At 42.5% G+C, this 23,352-nt stretch overlaps 1 protein-coding gene across 1 annotated transcript in view; it reads right to left on the bottom strand.

The window, feature by feature from the left end:
- CDKAL1 (CDKAL1 threonylcarbamoyladenosine tRNA methylthiotransferase) overlaps positions 1 to 23,352 on the bottom strand; it is a 673,650-nt gene that overhangs the window by 440,602 nt on the left and 209,696 nt on the right. Inside the window, exon 6 of the mRNA XM_090039422.1 lies at positions 8,613 to 8,709. Within this exon, the coding sequence (XP_089895548.1) occupies positions 8,613 to 8,709 (97 nt within the window). The remainder of the gene's footprint in view (positions 1 to 8,612; positions 8,710 to 23,352) is intronic.

The following is a 23,352-nucleotide window of genomic DNA, read 5'->3' as shown; positions in this document are numbered from 1 at the left end:
GTTCTGTAGGAAAAAATACAATGTGATCACATAATAAAGTACATTCACAAGGGCGCTAAATTAAACAGATAGAGAGAACCTTAATTCAGACATTTCCTAATTTTAAACAACTGACTTTGTAACCTCGATGTTCTCTTAGTGTGTGCATGTGTGTGGGGGAAGGGAAGGGAATTAATTTTAAAACCTTAGGCAACTGAACTGAAAAAACCCAATGTATCAGCATATGAAACCCTTCCAATCCTTCACATGAGTCATTACTGAGGTTTGCAACCGCAGCAGAATCCTCATCCCTCTAAACTAACAGAGTACAAGGCTGTTGTCATCCTTGGGGGACTGCCACTATACAGGAATTATGCCACATACTTTACCAGTGGGTTTCACAGCTATTTGCTGGACAGAAAGACATATTGTGACTGGAATTGTGTGTTCAGTTCCAGTATTAATACAGACATGATCAAGTTATTATAAGCACTTCTGTCTCTTACCCATTAGCAACATTAAAAGTCTGATTGCAATAGGGTTAAGGGCAAAGATTACTAGCATCCGTTCCTATTTGAAGAGAAAGGAGTCAAAAACAGGAGAAATAGAAGTCTGAGCTTCCCAAAAGGGTACTGCCCTTGTTCCCTGCTGGCTAAGCCCCAACTTAAACATTTAGTAGGTATCTAATAAAGTGCCCATCTGGCACCCCTGAATAGGATCAGTAGCCCTCTCTCCTTTCCCCCACCAGGACCAGGTCAGCACCCCCCTTCCACCCATGCCGGGCTGAGTCAGCAACACACCCCCCGGCCCACAACAGCTCACCAAAACTCCTTAAGTGGCCCCCCAGCCCAAATAATTGTGCCCCTCCATAATAAATCTTTCTATTTTTGAGTCAGTCTGTCACTAATAAGAGCTATCCCCTTCTATTTCATAAAAAAAACTTCTCTTCACTAAGCTACTTTATTGCTTAGTTTCTATACAGATGCCTCTTCCCCCGATAGGTGCTAATTTTAAAGAAAAATCAAAGCACAAAAAGGATAAAACGATAATTAAACTAATACAAGTATTTGAGAGAAAGTAAAATGTCATCAAGCAAAAATAGGGACTCCGCAAGAAAGAAGTTTACTTTACAATTCTAGTACTGCATTTTCAAGATATGGATCAAAGCAAGCCCTCAATTACCATAGACTTACTGGTAGTTACATATGTACTGCAACTTGCTCATTCATCCTTCGTCATATCCCAACCTACGTTTTCCAACAGAACTCTGACACAGTTTGCCTCTACGAAGTCATCCCAAGGGAATTATAATTGTTAGGAAGCAACCACAGTCTCAGACATAACATGGCTCAAACATAATACAGCTTACATAACTGATGACAAATCAAACTTTTCTTACCCAACACATGGATTAGACAAAAAAAAAAAAAAACACCTGATGGCAAGGTTACATTTTCACAACCGCTTCTTTAATGTTTATAGTTTCACAGCAGAATCAGCACCAGGTTGCCAACAAAACATTTCCTCTCGCTCAGTCTAGTTAAAGCCATCCTTTAAAACTACTGTTTTACTGAAATCAGACACTAATTCTCACCATTTAAAAACATGGAAGTGTCAAAATGTACTATTCTTCATTCTACATCAGACAAAGTAGCACTGTGCCTGAAAGACTTACCATTAAATAATGTTGTAGAGGATGGTGGTGGCAGACACACACTTTTCTAGGACCCACCAAGAGGAAAATAGAAAGCATAATATGATGGAAATCTAGGGAACATCCAAACCCACATTCACTCGATTTAGGCTTTAGAACAACAGCTTGATGTGCTTAAATACGATTTGTTAATGGTACTATGGACTGGACACACTGCTAAATGTCATCTTTCTATTTATCATCTTTATTGTGAAGATCATTTCAGTGATTCCACTTCCAGTGGTATGAGACACTGTGCTAATAACTTAAGCTTTTAATGGAAGTCTGTCAGTTTTAAAGACCTACTAACAAGAATTGTCATTATTAGTTACTGATTCGTGTACGCAAGTAAAAACTAAAAAGAATCTTGATTTTTCAGAAAAAAGCTTACCATTCTATGAAACCAGTCTTTTTATTTCAATCTCAAGGCATCCCAAAAGCAGTATACCAAATTGCAAGTCATATTTTAAAATCTTAGAATATACAGGCACCTTCATTTCCCTTTTCATTAAATTGTATTTTTGCTTACTATGTCTCTCCATGTAAGTATACATCGTATATAGCTGTGAAGCTCTGTAAACATATCTGAGAGAATGGCATGACGAAAGTTTCCTAATTACCTGATTTCCCCTCTCTGTGGAATTAAGAAAAGTGGCGCTGGAGAGCTTCTCACCAACTTGCGACAGACCGAAAGTCACCAATACAGGCAAATAAGATGGACTTTACAACTTATTGATGGCCTCTGTGGTTGCAACAGGCTCTCTCACAACCACGTCCTATGTACTTAAGGGGAAATGGTTTTAGGGATCACTTGAAATGTTTTGAGAATCAGCAGCAGCATCAGGGAAACTTTCAAACCATTCAGACAGATAATCCAGCAAGTACTGAAACTACACATCACCACAATTCTGATTTAGAAGTTTAGTAACATGCTCGAGCTCCCCCTTTACTTAATAACATTCATCAGCTGCAGCACACTTGCTACTCACCCAATGAAAGTGACTTTTTAGCAAAGTTAAAATATTAGCTTTGTTTTTTTTCCATCCTAGCAAATGAGGATAAATAGATTTTTGTAGATTTTTAATGCCAGACAGAACCTAATTCTCTGCTCTGACATGTATAAAGGAGGTCACACAACTTCAACCTTTAGTTCCTATACTGAATCCAACAAAAGTCCCAAATCTTCTAAAAAGTCATCTAGCCTTCATTCAAACACGTAAGTACAGAAAACCTGAGATACAAAAAACCATGAAATGGGTACAGAACGATTACAGAAAACCACGAAATACTAAGAACTCTTTATGACAGTTATCAAAACTGATTCAGTTGTAATTTTTCCATTCCAAGGCCACCTCTACACATGCATGACAGGATTCACAATTGTGGGATTCTGCATTAGATTCAATCGTGCCTTATTGCAGGTGTAAGAAAAACCTGATCCTGGACTCCTCCTGCATTGGCAAGAAGTGGGCACCCATAGCTGGGAGCCCCTTTTCTCAAGGAAGCTCCCAACTGTAGGGGCCACATGTAACCAGGATCAAGAGACCCCACGACTGACTCTTGACCCAGCTGTGTTGGAAGCACTTGTGAGGGCTCAGGGGTTTTATGCTGAGCATGGTGCACCCTAGCAGCTGGGAGCCCTGCCAGCTGACAGGGCTCCCAGCCACAGGAGAGATCCTGCTATATGTGAAAATTAAAGTTTGATAGCAACCAGCTATAAAGTTAGTACCCATTTTCAAGATTCAATTTTATGGCTGGTTGGAGCTTTTTATTGTGTGATATCCAGTTTGCATGCGTAGCTATCTTAATGTAATTGCACAATTAACCAGTTAATTGTGTGATACCTTTAAAGTGTAAGGGGCCCAAAAGATGCAAAAAACACTGTAAAAACCACAATGTCTGAAATTTTTGGCTTTGCCATCAGTTTCAATCATGCTAACTGTTTAGCACCTCTGAGTATTTGATGAATTAGATCTTTTTCTTGTTTCAAGTAAAGGTTCAGTGTAATCAAATATATATATATGGGCCAAGCACACAAGGAACCGTCACACTGAGGTGCAAGGATGGAACAACTTCCCTTAACAGAGCTCCCACCATCAATGCACAGTAGCAGAAGCTCTTTCAGGAGCTCTTAAACTGAGATTCTAATGTTGAAAACAATACCAAAGCCATTCCATGACACCCCGTTAAGGACTACCTCGCAGATGCACCAACTTAGCAAGACACCTTGATAGCCACTACGCAGATGAAGAACAAAGCATGTGGTCCTGATGGGAGACCAGCTGAAATTTACTAGGTAGAAAAAAGCCCTCTCACCAACTACACATCGTAATTATGAAAATCTGGAAACACGAACAGATTCCCAGTGACCTGAGAGATGCCAGAATCGACACTATATTCAAGAAAGGGGATGGTAGCAATTATTGTAGTACTACACTCCTGTCCATAGGTGGAAAGATCTTCACCTGCATTCTCCTCAATAAGCTTACTTTTCTTGCCGAGGAGATTCTAACAGAGTCCCAGTGTGGTTTCAGACTGCTCACAGGTACAATAGCTATAATCTTTGTCCCTATACAGCTGCAGGAGAAGTAACATGAGCCACACCAAGATCTTCACATGGCCTTCATTAACCTAACTAAATCCTCTGATTCGATCAACAAAGAGGCCCTATGGAAGATCCTGATAAAATCTGGAGGTCTGCCAAAATGTTGTTACCATTATCAGATTCCTCCGTGACAACATGATAGCAACCATCATAAGCAATGGCTCAGAAATAGATCCCTTCACTATGAGACCTGGCATTGTACAAGAATGTGCGATTATACCAACACTCTCCTCTATTCATATGGCAGCTATTCCACATCTCCTTGTTGATCTACTTCCATCTGGAGTCAGCATCTAATATCTCATGGATAAGAATCTCTTTAAAAATCAATTGGTTACACTCCAAGTCTAAGATAACCACCACCTCCATAACAATCTTCAATATAATGTTCATTATGTCGTGTGTGCTCACTCTACTGAAAAACTCCAGGTCACTCTTGATTGCTTCTGTGAAGTATATGAAAGATTTGGAATCATTGTCATTTTCATGAAAAGGTAGCAAACAATGATATTCTCCTACTTGGGTAACATAAACAATGATATTCAGCACCAGATAAAAATCAGCCAGTGTTGCCTTTGGACGTCTCTGAAATCCTGTCTTCGCTGATCATGATATCAGAACACAAACCAAACATCTCGTCTACAAGGCCATTGTCATCCCTACTTTGTTCTGTGGGTGTGAAACTTGGATGATGCATCAGGAAAGCCTAGGAAGTTCAGAATGTTATCATCAGCAATGTCTTCAGAAACCCTCCATGTCAATTGGAAGAACAGATGAAAGCCAGCATTTTGGCTTAAGCAAATACCGCCAGCACTGAAAGCATTTTCATACAGCACCCACTCTGTTGAACACAGTATGTTATAAGGATGTTAAAATCAAGTCCCATGCTCCTAACTCACCAATGGTAACCAATCTAGACATAAGAAAGAGAGATTCAAGGACATCTTGAAGGCCAATCTGAAGAAACGTATTATCATCTATACCTGGGAGACTTGAGCACTGAATCATCCGCAATGTTACTGTGATACAAGACAAGGCATCGATCATTTTGAGCAAACATATTAGTACGAAGGTGGATAGATGAGAGAGACAAAAGAAAGAACTGCGACCCAACCTCACTAGGATCTACTTCTTCCTGGAACTATTTGCCACATTTGCAATCAAACATGAGAAGACTGTCATACTTGTACTGAGGGACCGCCAACAAGCCTTTCCTTCCAGCCACCCTTAGGTGAAGGAGGGAAGTAAACAAATACACTCAAAGAAAAAACAGGTGCATCAGTTTAATTCAGGGGTCAGAAATGTTTTTGTCCAGAGTGCTAAAAACACCCCAACCCTGACCCACTTGCATGCCATAGGCAGACAGCAGTAAAGCTATGAGGGACCCAATACACACTGCTGGCAGTGGATGCACATGCACCTCCACATGGACAGTGAGGAAGGGACCATGGTTGCATTGCTCTGGCTCTTTCCCTGCCCTGTACCACAAGGCATGGGTGCACCCTCCACTGCCATGGAGCCAACGCCAGGGCTTCAGAGCCCGGTGCAGCAATTTGTTGCCAGCCCACTACCTGCTACAGCTCCCCACAGCCTAGGCCAGCTGTAGCAGACAGACAGGAAGCTGCAAACAGCTGCACCAAAATCAAGAGCCCTGGCCAGGCTCTATGGTACAAACACAGCTGTACATGAGCCTCAGGAAGCACAACCCCAGCCCCCTCCCCCCCGTCTTCTCTAAGGCATGCATGCAGCCACCGCCACCATGGAGCCTGGCCACAGCCCAGCGCAGCTGTTTGCAGCCTTCTGTCTGCCTGCCACAGTTGGCCTGGGCTCTGGGCAGTTGGAGCAGGCAACCAATAGCCTACAAACAGCTGCACCAGGATCTGGAGCCTCAGCACTAGCTCTGTGGCACTGGCAGCTGCATGTGCACCTTGGGGTGCACGGAGAGCAAGGGGCTGGAGCTCCATTGCCCCAGGCCCCTTCCCAGTCATGTGCCAAGGCATACCTGCAGCTGCTGCCACTACAGAGCCCAGCTGGGGTACTGAAGCCTGGTGCAGCTGTTTGCAGCTTCCTGGCTACCTGCCACAGCTGGGCCAGGCTCTGGGTAGCTGGGCTTGCAGCTTCCCTGCTGCAAGCAACCCGGGCTCCGAAGTCAGCTGTCCAGAGCCTGGACTGGCATGCCGAGCAAAATGGCCTTGTGTGCCATGCTCCAGCACATGTTTTTGGGGTTGCCAACCCTGGTCTAATTTATAGACTATAGTCTGTTGTGTATTCTTGTATGTGTATGTTGACATATTAGAATGCTTCATATTTACACAATGAAACTACAACATTTTAGAAGGGAGAAAAACCCTCTTCTTCACCATCTATGGGTCACATGAGGTACTAACCTGAAATTCTCTGCAGAGTATATGCAAAAATGCTTTTTCCATCAGGCCAGAGTAAACCCAAGACAAGATGATTTTAGAGAGATACCAAACTTTATTTCTCCCTGTAGGAGAAAAGAGTGGGCCCCAGCTGCCGGCACTGAAAAGTTTTCTGAAGAATCTGTGGGTGTCTTTATGACAAATAGATTGCCATGCAAAGATACCCAAGCCAGCCAAGGTACTGAAAGACATATTTATGACACCCTGACCTCAGGTGTAGCCAGGGCACCTTTGAATCACATATCTGAGGTCTTCTCCCACCTTCAGGGATCCTCAACCCCTCCCGCCCCTGCTGCCTGACCACTAAGAACAGAATGAGACGCTCTAAAGGTGACCTCCCTGACCTCTAGTGCCTCAAAATTTCCTGCTTCATTTAGGTCTTAACCAACTCTCAGCAGAGGGCATTTTGCTAGCCAGAAGAATCACACCCTTGTCTGGTCATGCATTCAGAATAAAATGGACCCCCACTTTCAGGGAAGAGACCTGCCTGTATAGTGACACACTCTGAAATCATGCTTACCTTAACAATAAGTAAATTATGAAAGATAACCAAAAATTATAAATACAGGAGGAAACCTAGGAAATCAGTAACCATATATTGCAACAGACAGATAAAAGAATAAATAAACAAGAGAGCATATCAGAGCAATAACTTGATTTTACCCTGCATCTCATACCCAAGAAGGCAGCTTTTATCCACCTGAACAAGTTAAAAAGCAGCCCCTGCCTCTGACCTTTCTGCCAGGTTCCCCTCTTCAGAATACTCAGTCTGAAGATCTGAAACTTTTCCCTATACCCAGGAAAACTTAAAGACAAAGACCTGCTCTCCTGGCAAGGCTTAAATATAGTTTATCTGACCATTCATATGCATCAGCCATAGGATTCTTGGGGACCCCCACATTATGCCCCCACAAAGGTTCACGTTTACCAGTCTAGAGGTCTTTCCAAGTCCAATTACAAGCCAGAGAATATTTGCTTCCTTTCAGACATGAAGGTTAGTAATTCAGTATCCTAAAGATACTGTCTCACTTAATTTCCCCACTATTAAAAATGTTTTCCTCAGTATAGCCTGAATAGCCAAGTGTTACTTTTATAGGGCCCTTTAAAAATGTAAAGGCATCCTTGTCTGAAAGGGCCTGGCTATTGAGCCCACCCATGTTGGCTAATGTTTGTCAGTGATTGCCTTTCTTTAGCCATTTATCTTTTGAGCCTCTCCCAGGTATAAAATCATTATACAATCCTAGCCCTAGTATAACTTATAAGAAACACATTTATATGAAATCACAATTCATTTAAACATAAGGATAAGACTAAACACACCTTGGCATTACCTATATGTACCTTAACTCGTGGCAAGACAAAGTGGTTTGCAGCTTGCTTGTGGCACAAAGGGCTGATTTTGCAGGCATTCCCCCGCATCCCCACCCCTCCCCGCAGACTGGTGGAGAAGCCTCTCCATCACTGCAGAGAGTCAGCAAATCTCAAGCACATGAGAGTGGCTGCAGGGATTGCTGCATTGTCTAAGTATCATGGTAAAGACGGGGGGTTCTCAAACAGTCAAACAGCATATTATATGAATAATATGTGTGTGGGTGGGGGTTGGGTTGATTTCACAAGAAATCAAAGCCAATTGCATATTTACCATCAATCACAAAAACCATAAAACCCTGAATGAAGTAGGTCCCTACCTATATGTAGAGACTATACATGCTATACCAGTAAACTCAAGGAAATATGGATGACAACCCATGACCACCACAGAACACAGTGAAGTCTGTGGTAAGTTTCTGAGTGTAGGACATTCCCCTGAGCCTTACCAACTGGTGAGCAGATCTATATTGGATAACCATTCACCTTTTCAATGCAAGGAAACAAATATTTTAACAGATCTTTAGTTAATGCATATTCTTACCCCTATGATGCTTAGGCCTTTTAGGTAGTCTTGACGAGGTTGGGCTTGTGGGACACATCCAGCTAAAACCACTTTCTTGTTTTCTTCTTGGGCTTTCCTAAAATATTAAAAAAATCAAAAAAATTATTTTTCTCAAAGTTGATTTCTTTGACTTGCATGATAACCACAACAAAGAATGTGGATTTTATCACAACTGCTGTGTAAAACAGTGAGAATTTGTTCATAAAAGGAGCACCTGTCATTGTAAGCTTTACTAAATTTAATGGAACCGATTTCAGTTTGGTCCTCCATTAATGAAACACCTGAGAATTTCAAGATTTGTGCTACTTTTTTTTTTTTTTAAACTATGTTGATACAAGAGATCTAGCACACTTCCCAGAATATTGCTGCCCTCTGCAAACATACAAAAGTATTAACCTGGAAGTCTTAATAATCTCTAGTTCGCCTTTATTTACCACAACTGTGACAGAGGGATATATGATTGAGGGAGTCGAGATACAGGTATAAATTTCCATTCATGCCACTCATGTAAACCGTAGTACATTTTTTGTGAACCAAAAACACTCAGACATCTATTTAACATCTGCCTGGAATGATCAATTAAAACCGTCTTTTAAATGCTTAATATTAAAACTGGATTGAACATTTTCAAGCTTGAAATGTTTGCTTTTGCCAAATTAAATACTGATGTGAATATTAATTTATATGATTCCTTAGCCCTGGCACTACCTTGCCACCTAGTGGGAACCTGAAAATACAAAGATCAAATAGTTAAAATCCTTTCAACCTTTTAAATAACATTTTGATTCACTCATCTGGATACAAAGCTACTTTTAAGCTTTAATAGTATATTAAAAGCAATGAAATAAAGCATTTGCTTCATTGACAAAATAGGGCAGAAACCCTAGTTTAGGGCTAATAAAACTTTACAAAGAACTGCTAGTTTAATATATAATTTTACAGTCTTATACCACCATTCTAGTTGTGGTTGGAAAAAAAAACCAAACAGAAAAGGAAATTCAACATTTTAAATTAGTTCCATAGGTCCAGACCTATTGCTGTTTTCCCCTTAGAACCGGGTCCCAAAACACAGTGAGAACTACCTCACAATGTGCTACAGCTTCTGGTACACCAAAGCCATCCTGTGTAGTAGATTGCTAGTTTCTCCAGCAACATACAGATTCAAAAGTTTTGCTGTTATCTCTGGGATAGGATAGGATAATGTCATGACATTTTTTCAGAAATGCACTCCAATCAAAGATCAATTGCTGCTTCCGTTAACCACACGCTGTTTGGAAGGAGGAAGTACAGGCTTTTTTACTTGACCTCTGGAGGTTAGGTCCTGTAGGGTAACTTAGGGGAAAGTAATGCTCCAAGAGTGCAGTCTGCAATGTTGCACTTCTAAAGCTGAAAATGTCTGAGATGCGGATTTCTGAGCCTACTAACAAAGAAAACTCATGTCAGAAGTCAAGTCCATGCCCAGTGCCTCTCTTCCTGCTGCTTGAGAGAATTCATCTCATAACTGTAAAATGGATACATTTGCTTATTTAATTACAGGTCCAGTTTAAGAACAACATTATTCATGCCCTGAACAGCACAATAACTGCCAAATAAAACAGGACACTGGCTATCTTGTTCACTACCTTGTCTCTAACCGTGACCAACACCATACAAGCAGAGGAAAGGGCTAAGATCCCCCAAATGAACAAGTTTTGAAATAATTAGCAGCAATGTTAGGAATAATTTGATCTTATATGTCAAATGTAATTGTAGATTCCGTCTCGTCTTATTTGTACAAAAGTCTCAATTATTTAATGTTACAGCAAGGATTACAAGAAATTTCAGACCTCAGTAATTAATGGAGGCATTTTAATCAGTGGTAGACTTGCAAGAATAACCTATTTGAAAATACCATTTCCCATCTCTTCTTCAACACAGTAGTGTAATTAGAGGTGGATAAAAAGGGCACTAACCCATCCTGGGCACCAAGTTAGAAGGGGCACAGGAATCACCTCCAGCCCAGTGGAATTTGTACCGCAGACACAGGAGCAGCCCATGTCTTACCCAGGAACACCAAAACAATCCCCAGAAACTGCTGCTGCTTTAAAAGCAATAGCTGAGGCAGGCAGAGCACATAGCAGTAGCAACCACAGCTCAGGTAGGGACTGTTTAGGAGTTCCCAGCATGGGTAAGACTGTTGCCCCCTGCCCAGAATGTGCCTGCACTATTCCCCTCCCCAGTGGCTTTCCCACAGGGTTTGCCCAGAGTGCCAACTCTGCTTGTTACACCTCTGCTTTACCATTAAATGAATGTTGCTCAAAAGCCAATTACATGCATTCATTAAGAGGGCTGTTGCCAGCTACATGCTTGTGAAACTTCTGCTCTTCCAGCAGTGAAAAAAAAAAGTAATTGCCAAAACTTTAACAGAAGCCCATTTATTTTCTCATATGGCTTGTATTTTCTGCAAAAATATCATGCGACGTTTTGTGAAATTCCACAACCCTGAAAAATTAAAAAAAAAAAATCACTAGTCATATGGCCTTACACACACAACCTATTGCCTCAAGGCAAAGTGATAAGACTAGTCTCCAGTAACTAAAGTTTACATCCCTAGACAACTGAGCATCTGGTATCATCTGCTGCTAGAAACAGCCCTCTCCACCTACTTGAAAACTTGCAAGAACTGCAGAGGGAAAAGCTTTCACTCAAGTCTTTTGAGTTAGGAAAAAATAAACAAATTTTTCCCCTGACACATTAAATGGCATTTTAATGTTATTCATAGCTTTAGCATTTTGTAAGATCTTCCGGGACTGTAACTGGAGGTGGGAAAAAAAGTTAAATAGAATATATTTCATAGTAAGTATTAGCTTAGTTCTACATTTTGAAAGTTTTAAAGATGCCTAGAGAATAAAGAATTTTTGCTTCCAAATGTATTTAAGCAGTAAAGTTACACTAGATTTTCAGTCAGTTTTCATTAAAAACCCTAAATATACTGTGCTATTCCACAAAACCCATCACAAATGTGAAAACCACTAAAACTGGTGCATTAATGTATTTGCTTCATATTTTTGAGAATTACAAGATGAAAACATACACCACCACCCTACAGAGTTATTATTTAATAAGCCTTGTTCAGATTAACAAAAGCCTACCACAAAAATTGTTCTTCAGAAATGCAGCTAGCACAGCAGCAGTGTTATAAAAGCTTTTATCCTTTAAAAAAAACATGAATGCTAATGAGAATAATACTTAATGGAATCTAAATGTGGCATGAATAAATTCATCATCTTTTTTTTTTTTTTTTTTTTTTTACACTTCTTTTACATTTTTTGAAGTTAAATGAACCTTCCCTTGAACTTTCATTTTAATTGTATCAGGACAAGTTTTCTAGAAATGCATTTATATCTAAAAATGTTTTACCAGACATGCACCTGAATAGAAATTTAATTAGACCGGATCTCTTTTAAAGGTTGGAACCCTAAAAAATCTGCTTCTAACCAGGAAAAGTGTGCTGGATACCATACAGCGCTTTTAAATATAAACAACGCATCATTTGCAAGACTACAGACAATAAAACTTCTACATCATGCTCTGCCTTTTCCTGTTAGAAACCTGTAAGTACAGGTAAAATGGGAAAGAATAATTTCTGTCTTGCATATAATGACATCACCTTATTTACATCACCGCGACCCTGCTCACAAAACAATATATGATAATTAAGCAGTCATTGTTTTTACCAGGCTTTTTGTTTGGTAGGGTCCAGTTAGCTCTCTCCAGCACAAATACAAAAATGAAGACTGACCTCCAAACTGTAGCAGCATCCTGGGTGAGACTCTCTGTAACTAGTGCAGTAGGTCTTTGCCTACAGCAGGGGTGGGCAATTATTTGGGCCTGCAGGCTGTATGGGCAGTTCTGGCAAGTTGTTGTGAGCTGGTCAGCATGCCTGGGGACAGCAGGAGCCAGACAGCACCTGGGTCAGGCAGGACTGAGGGACTAGCTGCAAGCCAAACTCCCTCCACAGGCTGGACTTGGCCCACAGGACTTATTTTGACCACCCCTGTCTATAGTGTCCCCCCTCTTTGCGTGGATATGTTGCTACCCCACTAGATTTTCTAAATGGAGAAAAATTGGGAACCTTTCCCAAGGATTAAGCCAATGGAAAGCATTTTTAAACCACAACAGCAAAGGTCTGTCAATGAATGGAGAGCCTGTGATATCAAAAGTAATGCAGCAATGCCACCTTCTATTCGGGGGAAAATCAGACTAGAGAGAAACCAGCAAATGTCTGTTCTCCTTTTCTTTCCTATAGTGGGTTTCATTTTACAGTCATACTGGCTGGGAGACCTTCTCATTCCTAAATCTTACTATTAAGCATACAGGTCAAGTAATGTGTTATCAACCAATGTAGCATCAGAACTTTTAAGAAGCACAAATAAACTAAGGGAAGCAGAGCAATGATGCAGTGAACAGCTGTCCAGCCAGCACCAAGGTTTTGGGTTTTTTTGTTTGTTTGGTTTTGTTCTGGGTTGTTTTTGTTTGTTTGTTTGTTTGTTTTGGGGGGGGGGTGTTCAACTCAATGAGGATTCCAGTTACTGTGCTACCTATAAGCTCCTTATCAAGCAGCAAGCTGGGTCCCTACATTTAGGTAAACCCTAAAGCACTCTAGAATGTAGAGATGTGGAATACTGCAAAACCCAAGGAATGTATCCACAGTTTGGTCATGAAAACATGCTATACAGGCGAGTTAAGGTCCAATCTTTGATAGTTATTAAATTCATCTGAAATTATAGCTATAGCTCCCCAAAAGGCCTTTGATTTCCAATCCGGCCTTTATACCTGTTAGTATTACCACCACCTCTCATCCCTATATCAAGGCTTTTTCCCATTGCCCAGAATTAAAAAAAAAAAAAAAAAAAAAACAGAGGTAACAGTGGGCATAAGGAATAGATTTTTAAAAACCAGCAAAAAACCCCACAAAAACAACCACTGCAAAACAATGGTGACTTTTACCCTTAACAGGAGAAACGCAACTGAAGTAGTACTTACGTGAAAAGTGAGGGTAAAAAGCAATCATGAGCTAGGCATGCCTTTATCTGCACTGAACATTCACCAGCCACTACCTGAAAAACATTCTGATAGAAGCATAGAAAAGAGAGAAAGGGAAGGACTTACAGAAGTAATTTAGTCCATCACCTTGCCCCAAAGGCAGGATCAACTATACCTAAATAATCTCTGACAGACATTTGTCTAGCTCCTTCTTAAGAACCTCTGAGAAAGGAGATGCACAAGCTCCTTAGCTTATATTTTCCAATGCTTAACTATCATGAAAAGAGTGAAGAGAAAATTTCCCCTAGGCTAGGGACAGAATGTACACAAACTGGTACAAGTGATCAGAAACTGGTTCAATTCTGTAACACAACTGAAGTTTAGTGCACATAAACCACTTTCAAAGTGGCCAAAACCAGTTTAGGATAAACCTGGATGGATGCAGTATCAGACTTAACTGATTTAGGTTAAATTGGTTTATTGTACTTTGGTCCCAGCTCCCCTCCAGATTCAGGTTAACTCACAGTCCCCCCAGCATCCCACAATGCTTGCACCTTCCCCACAATCCCCTATCACTTGCAGGGTGGGAAGGCTAGCATTGGTCCAAGCTGTCTGCTCCAGCCCAACAGGGAGGTGTGCTCTAGTGCCCCCCGATTTCTGGCCTGGGCCGCCGCAGGTATGTGGCTGTAGTTCCAGAATCAAAAGTGAAGGCCTGTTCACTTGCTTATTGGATAAATCTATGCAGTTCAGACTAACCTGCAAAGATTGAATCGATTCAGCCTTGGGATTTTTGACTATCTATATTTAGCCATCATATCTTAACCTAATATCTCCTGTTGCAATTCAAGCTGTTACTTCTCATCTTAACCCTACTAGACACAGAGGACAGATTAACCTTCCTTTCTGAAGTAACCTTTTCCATATTTGAAGACTGCTATCATGTCTCCCCTCTTCTTTCTCTAGACTAAACAAAACCAGTTCTTTCAATCTTTCCTCATAGGTCATGTTTTCCAGACCTCTGAATTTTTTTTTCTTTTTCACTTTTCCCTGGACCCTCTCCAATTTGGGCACGTCTTTTTTGAAGCTCAGCACCCAAAACTCCACATTCCATCTGCAATTTTGCCACTGCTGAAGAGAGTAAAACAATTACTCTGAATATCTTTTACATGGTGCTCCTTTATAATACATTGTAGTATAGCTTTGGTTTGTTTAAAATGTAACATTGATTCATGTTCAATTGTGACATGTTATAACCCCTAGGTCCTTTTCTGCACAACATAGTGAGTCATTCCCCATGCTATATTTGTGCATCTGATTTTTGTGCATTTCTTTCATTTTGTTGCAGATATGGAAAAAATACCTACATATCAAAATCTGTATTTATCCTTATTTTGATGAGAGGTGTTTGTGTCAGTAGTACCCCAAGATACAGAACATGATATGGTAAGTGCCACCTGAATTTTGTTATTTTTCCACCTGGGGTTTCCCACTTGCTCCTTCCTGTACATTGCTAAATCCCACCTACATTTCAACTGAAGCCCTAAGCTGATTCCACTATAGAAAAGGGACTGTGCATGGAAAAAGCTGAGGACCCCTGTTGCAGAATACCACAAACTCAAAAACTTTACTCATTCAAGTTTAATACTTGTATCCAAAAATAAATAACATTTAAAATCTGAAGATCGCGTATAATTACAAACTGATACTTTAAAAACCACTCGCGGTACTAAATTAAACTGTTCCTGAATTCTTCAGGCATGCCTCTATGCCATGCCCAAAACTGTTGTTAAGAAATTCATTCAGTTCACTTGCTCTCACTGGCTAGAGACAAATATTCAAAAAGCCAGAGCCTGAATTAATTCAATCTTTGCAGGTTAGTCTAACCAGCATAGACTGAACCAATTTGCAAGTGAACAGACATTCACTTTTGACTCCAGATATGCAGAAGCATGCTTCCAGTGGCTCAGGGCACAAACCGAGGCACACTAGAGCAAGCCCTCAGCTGGAGGAAAACTAAGCTGAGGAAAGGGGCATGGACAGGCCCTGGCAGGCCTGAGTATGACGGGGAGGGGTTAAACTTGCACCCTAGCCTGCAGTGACCCCAGCTTGAGTTTACCTGGAGAGGGAAGAGGGAAGCAACCCGTCAGGGGTCCTGAGTCCCTGCCACCCCAGTTCACTCACTGGCTGGCAGCAGGAGTGGGGCCAGACCCTGGTAGCCTGAGGGGAAGTGGGGGTTTAATCCCCCAATTGCAAGGGCATGGTGTAGGCACCAATAGGCTCCACTTGTGCACCCGGGGTCAGCAGCCTGAAGGGAAGGAGGGGCTGAATCCCTCCATTGCAGGCAACAGGGGCACTGGCATGGCACCTTAGGCTGAGTCCCTCGGAGGAGCGGCCAGCTGGATGCATGAAGGGGGGGATGTAACCTTGTTGCAAGAGAGGTGGGGTGGAACCAGGGCTAATTATGGAGCCTGACTCACTGCTGTCTCCCACTGCAGCAGCACGGCCTGGCCTGGGGCAGCTGCAAGGGGCAAGGGTCAGTGCCCACTGGCTCCCGCATCCAGCCCCATGCGGGGGCTGCAGTTTACAGGCAGGCTGCAGCTGCAATCCAGCTCCCTACCCACTCCCTCTCCCAGCAGCAGAGCAAACTATTGTGGTGGGTGGACATGAAGCACTTGTCACCAGCCACCTGCTCACAGCAATGCTGGGCATTCAGGGTGGGTTGCTGTGGGCCAGGGTATGGACAGTGGCAGGAGAAGGCAATGGATCACCACAGTGTGGTCCAGCCTGACCCCGTGGCCCAGGAATGCAGCCCAGTTTCGTTGAGCCCTGTAGCAGAGGGTCATAGGCAGTGACTGGCCTGCCTATGGGTGACAGGTTCCTTACGTCTGGTCAGTATGCCACTGCCACCACCAAAAGAGGGAGCAGTGGGTTGCCACTGGCCAGGCACTACCTATGCCCCTGTGCCGTGGGGCCAGGCTGGACCAAGCTGCGCTTCTGGGCTGTGGGGCTAGACTGTGGCAATCCATTGCCTCCCCCTGCCACTGCCCAAGCCCCTGGCCCACAGTAGCCCACCCTGAGCGCCCAGTGCCGCAGCGAGCAGACAATGGGTGACAGATGCTTCACCTATGCCCACTGTGGTAGTTTGCTCAACTGCTACCACTGGGAGAGGGAGGTGGCAGGGAGCTGTGCTACAGCTGCACCCCACCTGCAAACTGCAGTCCCTGTGTGGGGCTGGAGATGGGAGGCAGTGGGTGCAAACCCCAACCCCCTGGGGCTGCTTCAGCCCGGGCCACACTGCCACAGTGGGAGACAGCAGTGACTTGGGCTCCGTAACTACCCCCAGTCCCCTCCCCTCCCCCCTACAGCCCTTCCCTGCAGCTGGCTGGCCACTCCACAGAGGGACTTAGCCCAGGGCACCATGTTGGTATCCCCTCCCCGCTGCCTGCAAGGGGGGAATTAAACCTCCCCTTCCCCTCAGGCTACTGGTGTCTGGCCACCACAGCCCCAGGTCCATGAGTGGAGCCTATCGGTGCCCATGCCCCACCCCACCCCCCACAATGGTGGGAAATAAATCCCTGCTTCCCCTAAGCCTACTGGGGTCTGGCTCTGCCCCTGCTCCTGCCACTGGAGCAGTAACATAGGTAGGGAGCTAAGTACACCTGGCAAGAACACTCCAGAGCAGGGTTTCCCACCCCCACCCCTTTCTCAGCCAGCCAGCCAGAGCAGTGATAGCTGGGGGGGGGGGGGGGGGGGGCAGGGCCAACCCTGCTTTGCTGGAACAGAGAGCCCAGCCCAGCCCAGCCCAGCCCAGCCCTCGGCTGCAGCTCATGCTGGGATGCTGGAGGATTCTGATTTAACTTAAACCAGGAAGGGGTCTGGGACATAAGTTCCATAAACCAGTTTGATCTCAATCGGTTAAGTCTGATACTACCTACATTCAACCAGGTTCATCTCAAACTGGCTTCAGCCATTTTGAAACTGGTTTATGTGCACGGATCTTCTGTTATGTTACAGGTTTAAACCAGTTTCTGATCCTTAAACTAGTTTATGTGTAACTTCTGTCCCTAGCCATTAAGTCAGTAATTCTCAACCAGGGTACCACAGCACCTTGGGATGCCTTAAGATCCTTTCAGCAGTGTCATATGGTGCCTTACAATGTTAACACTGTTAAGTGTGTGAACAGGTTTCACAAAACAAGCCCAGAGATTTCAAGTAAGAAATCCTAGCATTAAAATCATTCTGACCTGTTGTAGTTTTTGAGTTCTTTGCAACAGAAAATTGCTCTATTATCTATCTTTCTGTGGTCAAAAATCAAGTGAAAGTTAAGAGGTGACATTTTCCAAGGTGAATCTAGTAAGGGATGCCACGAGTACTGAAAGGTGCCATGAGTCTAAAAAAGTTGAGAACCACTGCATTAAGTGAATGCCAGGTCCTGGAAATAAGGCAATGCAGCCATCTTACAGCAGTCCTCAGAGTGCACACAGAAGCTTTCCAGAGATAAGAGCCAGAGAACAGCATCAGGGCACATATAAAGAGCTACTCTAAACTGGTTAAATTGCCTTATTTCTGGTACTTGGCCCTGGTTAACTAGGAGCAAGCATGCAGGGCCCACTTCTCAGTATGTGCTCAGTTTCAGATCTGCAGGAATCACATACCCAAAATTAAAAGCAGACTGCTCTGAGGGAGAAGAAAAGTTGGTTAACTGTAGACTGTTCTGCAGGAAACAGACAGTAAAACTTCCAAAGCAATGTGACAGCATCAAATTTGTGAAGCTGAAATATTAAACCATTGTGTAATCTCAACACTTTCTATTTCATATATGAATTAATTATTGCTGCCATTTCTGAGCCACCAATAAAGAAAATCACTTTTATCAGGTTGCAAGCATTCATACCAGTTTTGCACAAATATAGAAATATACAAATACCAATGTAAATTAGAAAGTTTTGTTTTGCTTTGTTTTTTAACAGCCTGTTGCTGGTGAATTTAAGCAGCAGGAGAGCTCAAAAACAGACATAAATCAGCCCATACTTAAAACACTAAATATCAGGTAGCTGTAAGTTGCGTCTTAGCAAGACAGATTACTTGCTAGGAATAAGCACACAGAGTCTGGATGTATGCAACTCAATGGTGTATGAAATGAAATGACTCTTCAGCAAGATCACAGAACCCTTGAAAACTGATGATTGCCGTCTGCTTTTCATGGAAAAAACTGTTATAAAATATTTATAAAATAATAATAAAAAGGAACAACAGCTGTTAAACAAGTCTTCGTTATCTGGAATGGGAACTGGGAAGCAGAATAAGATGGAATGAATCCTATATGGTGGAAGCTGCACCAGCAAATATACTTTTATGCCAATAAGATTTGCCTTTACTAGGATAAAGATGTCCTTACAAGCTATACCGCCAAACCACATATTGCTATACCAGAAAAATGTCTAGTGCAGACTTGGCCTGATCTTCATCAGGCTCAAGTTGTACACTGAAAGCTACTCATCATATCATTCTTTCAAGTCCTAACGAAAAGTAACACATAAAGCTTCAATGCACCAAAAAAAACCCGCAAAAGACTATCTAGCAAGATGCAAGGTGGTGAAATAATGGGAAGTGCGTCATGTAGAAAATCCAGAAAGGATTTATCAGTCATTAAGAAACACTCTTGGCCAAGATGCCTGTAACTGTTGGTCTGCATGAATATCGATACATGTCATGAGACCCATCTAGTAAAGTTTATGCAAGTCTTGGGGAATTCCACTTTCCAGCCTGGTAGAAACAATTCTCTGCTATCTATGGAGAAAAATGAAATGATCTGTGCAAAAGTACAAAGTGTGCTTACAGTACTTCCCCACCCTATCAGTTCTATTCAGTCTGTCTGCTATAGCTGATTTGCAGGGATCTACAGGTCTTAAAAGCAAAAAAAAAAGTAACTGCTGAAATGAAGGCATGATGCAGGAGACTTGAATGGCTCTTAAGTAAAGAAAGAACAAAATAACTCCTTAAAAAAAAAAAAAAAAAAAAACAAGTCACACCTGGTTACTTCTGGCCAAAACAAAATTACACCAAAAGCAAAATACAAGCTTAGCTGCAGCTTTTCAGTTTACTAGTAACCAAAGAAAAGCACCAAGAAACCAACACTTGTGCTCCAGGGGCAAATGCCAGCCACAACTGCACTCCCTACAAATCCTGAGTCCAGGAAATCTGAGGACGCATTATGATTTGACAGATTTCTAGCCAGTTTGAGGAACTATCTGGTTCTAGTTATCAGTTCCCTTATTTTCTTCCTTTGCCTCCAAATAATTTCTACAGATTTTGCTTGTAATACATGACAAGAAGTAAAACTCTACTGCTGCTAACTGCTGGAGTTCACAGTTGCTTTCTGAGCACCAGTTTCTAGAAAAGCAGCCCTCAAGTTAAAAAACTGCTTCCTCTGAACATCTTGCTCAGCAAAAACTAGCTAGCACATAAATCCTCAGGGGAAAATAAAATTATATTTTATCCTCTTTACAAGAGTAAGCATGTCTTTATTCCAAAATATTACAAAACAAACAAATGCCTGTCTCATGAGACATGAAACTCAGGTCCTAAAAGTATGTGGTTATTGCGTATCCCATGGAACTTCTTGTAACAGTAGGAATGTTAACCCCAAGGGGAATACTACAGTCCAATCTTCTCATGCTACCTACCCAAAATATCCCTTGATATGACCACCATATCGCCACTGGGCATTTTTAAACAAATGCTGAGCTTAACCTTCAATAGGGTTGCATTTCAGTAATTGGTGAAGTCTTCCCTAAGGCATTCCTTTCAGACTTCAAAGCTTTAACGGTGATATAAACACAATCTTTACAGCTCCAAAAGATCAGACTGATAATTTTCCAGGAACAAGGAAGGGGTCAAGAATTAAAATCTCAAATTTAATCTTGCTCCACTAACAACTTTTGTGGCTCTGGGCAAGACTGGATTAACCAACAGAATAGTGGGATTTTTTTCCACTGAAATTAAGGATCCATACCACTGCCTCTATAGCCTTTGAGGTACATTAAGTTAAGAACAAGTTCCAAAGCAAGCTATCAGCCATCCAGGCAGGGTAGGATTAGAACATGTAATTTAGATCAATTTAACATTATAGATTAAAACCAGCCTTACAAAATTGAAACTTCTCAGCTGAGGCACAAACTTCTCACCATTTCAGTTTGAAAACGTCGATTATCCATATTCCATTTGCCCTTCCAAGAAAGATCACTCTGCCTGACCAGAAGAGACTTGCAAAGCTGCAGCCGTAATTATTCATTGTTGTGGTCATGAATCAGAAAGAAGCAGGGCTGGAAGGGACCTCCATGGATAAGCACAGATAGTCAAAAAGCACAAGGCTGAATCAATTCAATCCTTGCAGGTTAGTCTAAGATGCATAGATTGAGCCAATAAGCAAGTGAACAGACATTCACTTTTGATTCCACACTTGCAGCCACGTGCCTGCAGCGGCCCAGGCCAGAGGCCGGAAGGAGCTAGAGCATGCCTCTGTGCTCAGCTGGAGCAGACAGCTTGAGCCAAGGCTAGTCTGCCCACCCAGTGAGGGGAGATTTGCAGGGGAGGTACAAAGTATCCTGGAATGCTGGGGGATTGCGAGTTAACTTGAATCTGGAGGGGAACTGGAACAGAAGTTCAGTAAACTGATTTAACCTAATTCAGTTAAGTCTGATACTACATCCATCCTTAAAACGGTTTTAGCCATTTTGAAAGTGGTTTGCGTGCATTGAGCTTCTGTTGTGTTACAGCTCTGAACTACTTTCTGATCACTTATGTCTGTTTATGTGTACTTTCTGTCCCTACCCCAGAGCTCATGTAGTCCAACTCCCTGCCTGAGGCAGGATCATTCAAATCCAAATCCTCCTATACAATTCACACTCTAAACTCTGCATAACACTACCATCAAACCTGACCCAACACAATGCTAACATGTTAACCTACCGAAGGTAAAGCAGGAGAACATGGCAGCCAACATCCTGCTTCTATGAAGTACTGTCATTATATCCTTGAGAAATCCAGGTAGAGAGCCATGCCCACTGCTACAAAGGAAGGCAAAAAAATCCCCACAGTCCATACCAATCTGAACATGGGGTAAAATTTCTTCCTGACCCCAAATATGGCAATCTGTCTGACCTTGAGTAGAAGGGCAAGACTCTCTAGCCAGGAAACTCCGGCTTTCATCCCAACAGGAGTATTGGCACACCCCTGTCCAAGTTCCCAGCCTTGGCTGTAGCCAACACCCAATGTCACCGAGTAAGGCTTAAAATCACCCTGACATGTAGCAGAATGGGAGGAAAGGGCAACCAAAGCCCAGAAGCATGGGAAATATCCCTAGTAGAACATAGGCATCGTTATACCTACATAAATCCCCAACCAGTGTCCAACCTCTTCTTGAACACGTCCAGTGATGGAGAGTCCGCAACGTCCCTAAGCAGTCTATTCCAGGACCTCGCTATTCTAACAGTGAAGACGTTTTTCCAGATACTCAATCTGAGCTTACTTTGCTTCAACTTCAAGTCATTGGTCCGCATCCTCCTTTCTGCAGCAAGGGAAAAAGGTGCTTTTCCTCTTCTTTATGGCAGTCCTTCAAGTATTTGAGGACTTCAACCTCTCCTCATACGACTTGTTTTCCAAGCCCTTTATCATCCTTATTGCCTGCCTCTGGACCCTCTAATTTCTCCACAACCTTTTAAAAACATATAGCCCAGAACTGTGCACAGTACTCCAGACAAGGCCTAACCAGTGCCAAGTAGAGAGGCACTATTATTACCTCCTGTGTCCTGCACCTAATGTTTCCATTAATGCAGCCCAAAACTGCATTCATCTTTTGTGGGGCGACTTCACACTACAGACTCGTATTGAATCTGTGATCTACCAAGAAAGACTCCCAAGTCCTTTTCAATAGTGCTGCCATCCAGCCAGGTGTCACCCACTTTATATTTGTGTTTCTGATTACTCCTCCTGAGGTAGAGCACCTTACATTTGTCTGCATTGAACTTCATGCTATTAACTTTAGCCCAGTTTACCAATCTGTCATTATCCTTCTGAATTGTGCTCACATCCTTCAAAATGTTCACTATCCTTTCCAGTTTTGTATCATCTGCAAACTTGCTAAAGAAGTTTTCTGTTCCAGCATCCAAATCATTTACAAATGCACTGAAAAGCAATGGGCCCAAGACCCCTGTGGAATTTCACTTAAATATCTCCTGCCATTGTGACACAAATCCATTAATATTACCCTTTGTTTGCAGCTTTTTAGCCAGTTATCTATCCACGTTGTAGCTGCTTTTGCCTTGCCCACACTTCTCCATTTTGCTTATGAGAAGGTCATGGGGGACCTTGTCAAAAGCCTTGCTAAAGTGCAGATACACTAGATCCACATCATTCCCTTCATCCACCCAAAGATTTACTTTGTTGAAGGAGATCAGATTTGGTTGACACAATTGTTCTTGATAAATCCGTGCTGGCTGCTTGCAATCAACCCTTCCTCCTCCAGATGCTTGCAAATGGCCTTCCTTCCTTTGGATATGCTTCACTAACTTCCCAGGTACTGAGGTGAGCCTAACTGTCTGTAATTCCCCGAGTCCTCCTTTTTGCCTTTTTATAAAGAGGGACATTATGCTGGCCCTTTTCCAGGCCTCTGGTACCTGGCCCATCTCCCACA

Source organism: Crocodylus siamensis, chromosome 3 (genome assembly GCF_052110815.1).
Source record: "Crocodylus siamensis isolate JL-2025a chromosome 3, ASM5211081v1, whole genome shotgun sequence".
Classification (NCBI taxonomy): domain Eukaryota; kingdom Metazoa; phylum Chordata; order Crocodylia; family Crocodylidae; genus Crocodylus; species Crocodylus siamensis.
This window is presented reverse-complemented; position numbering and strand designations above follow the sequence as displayed.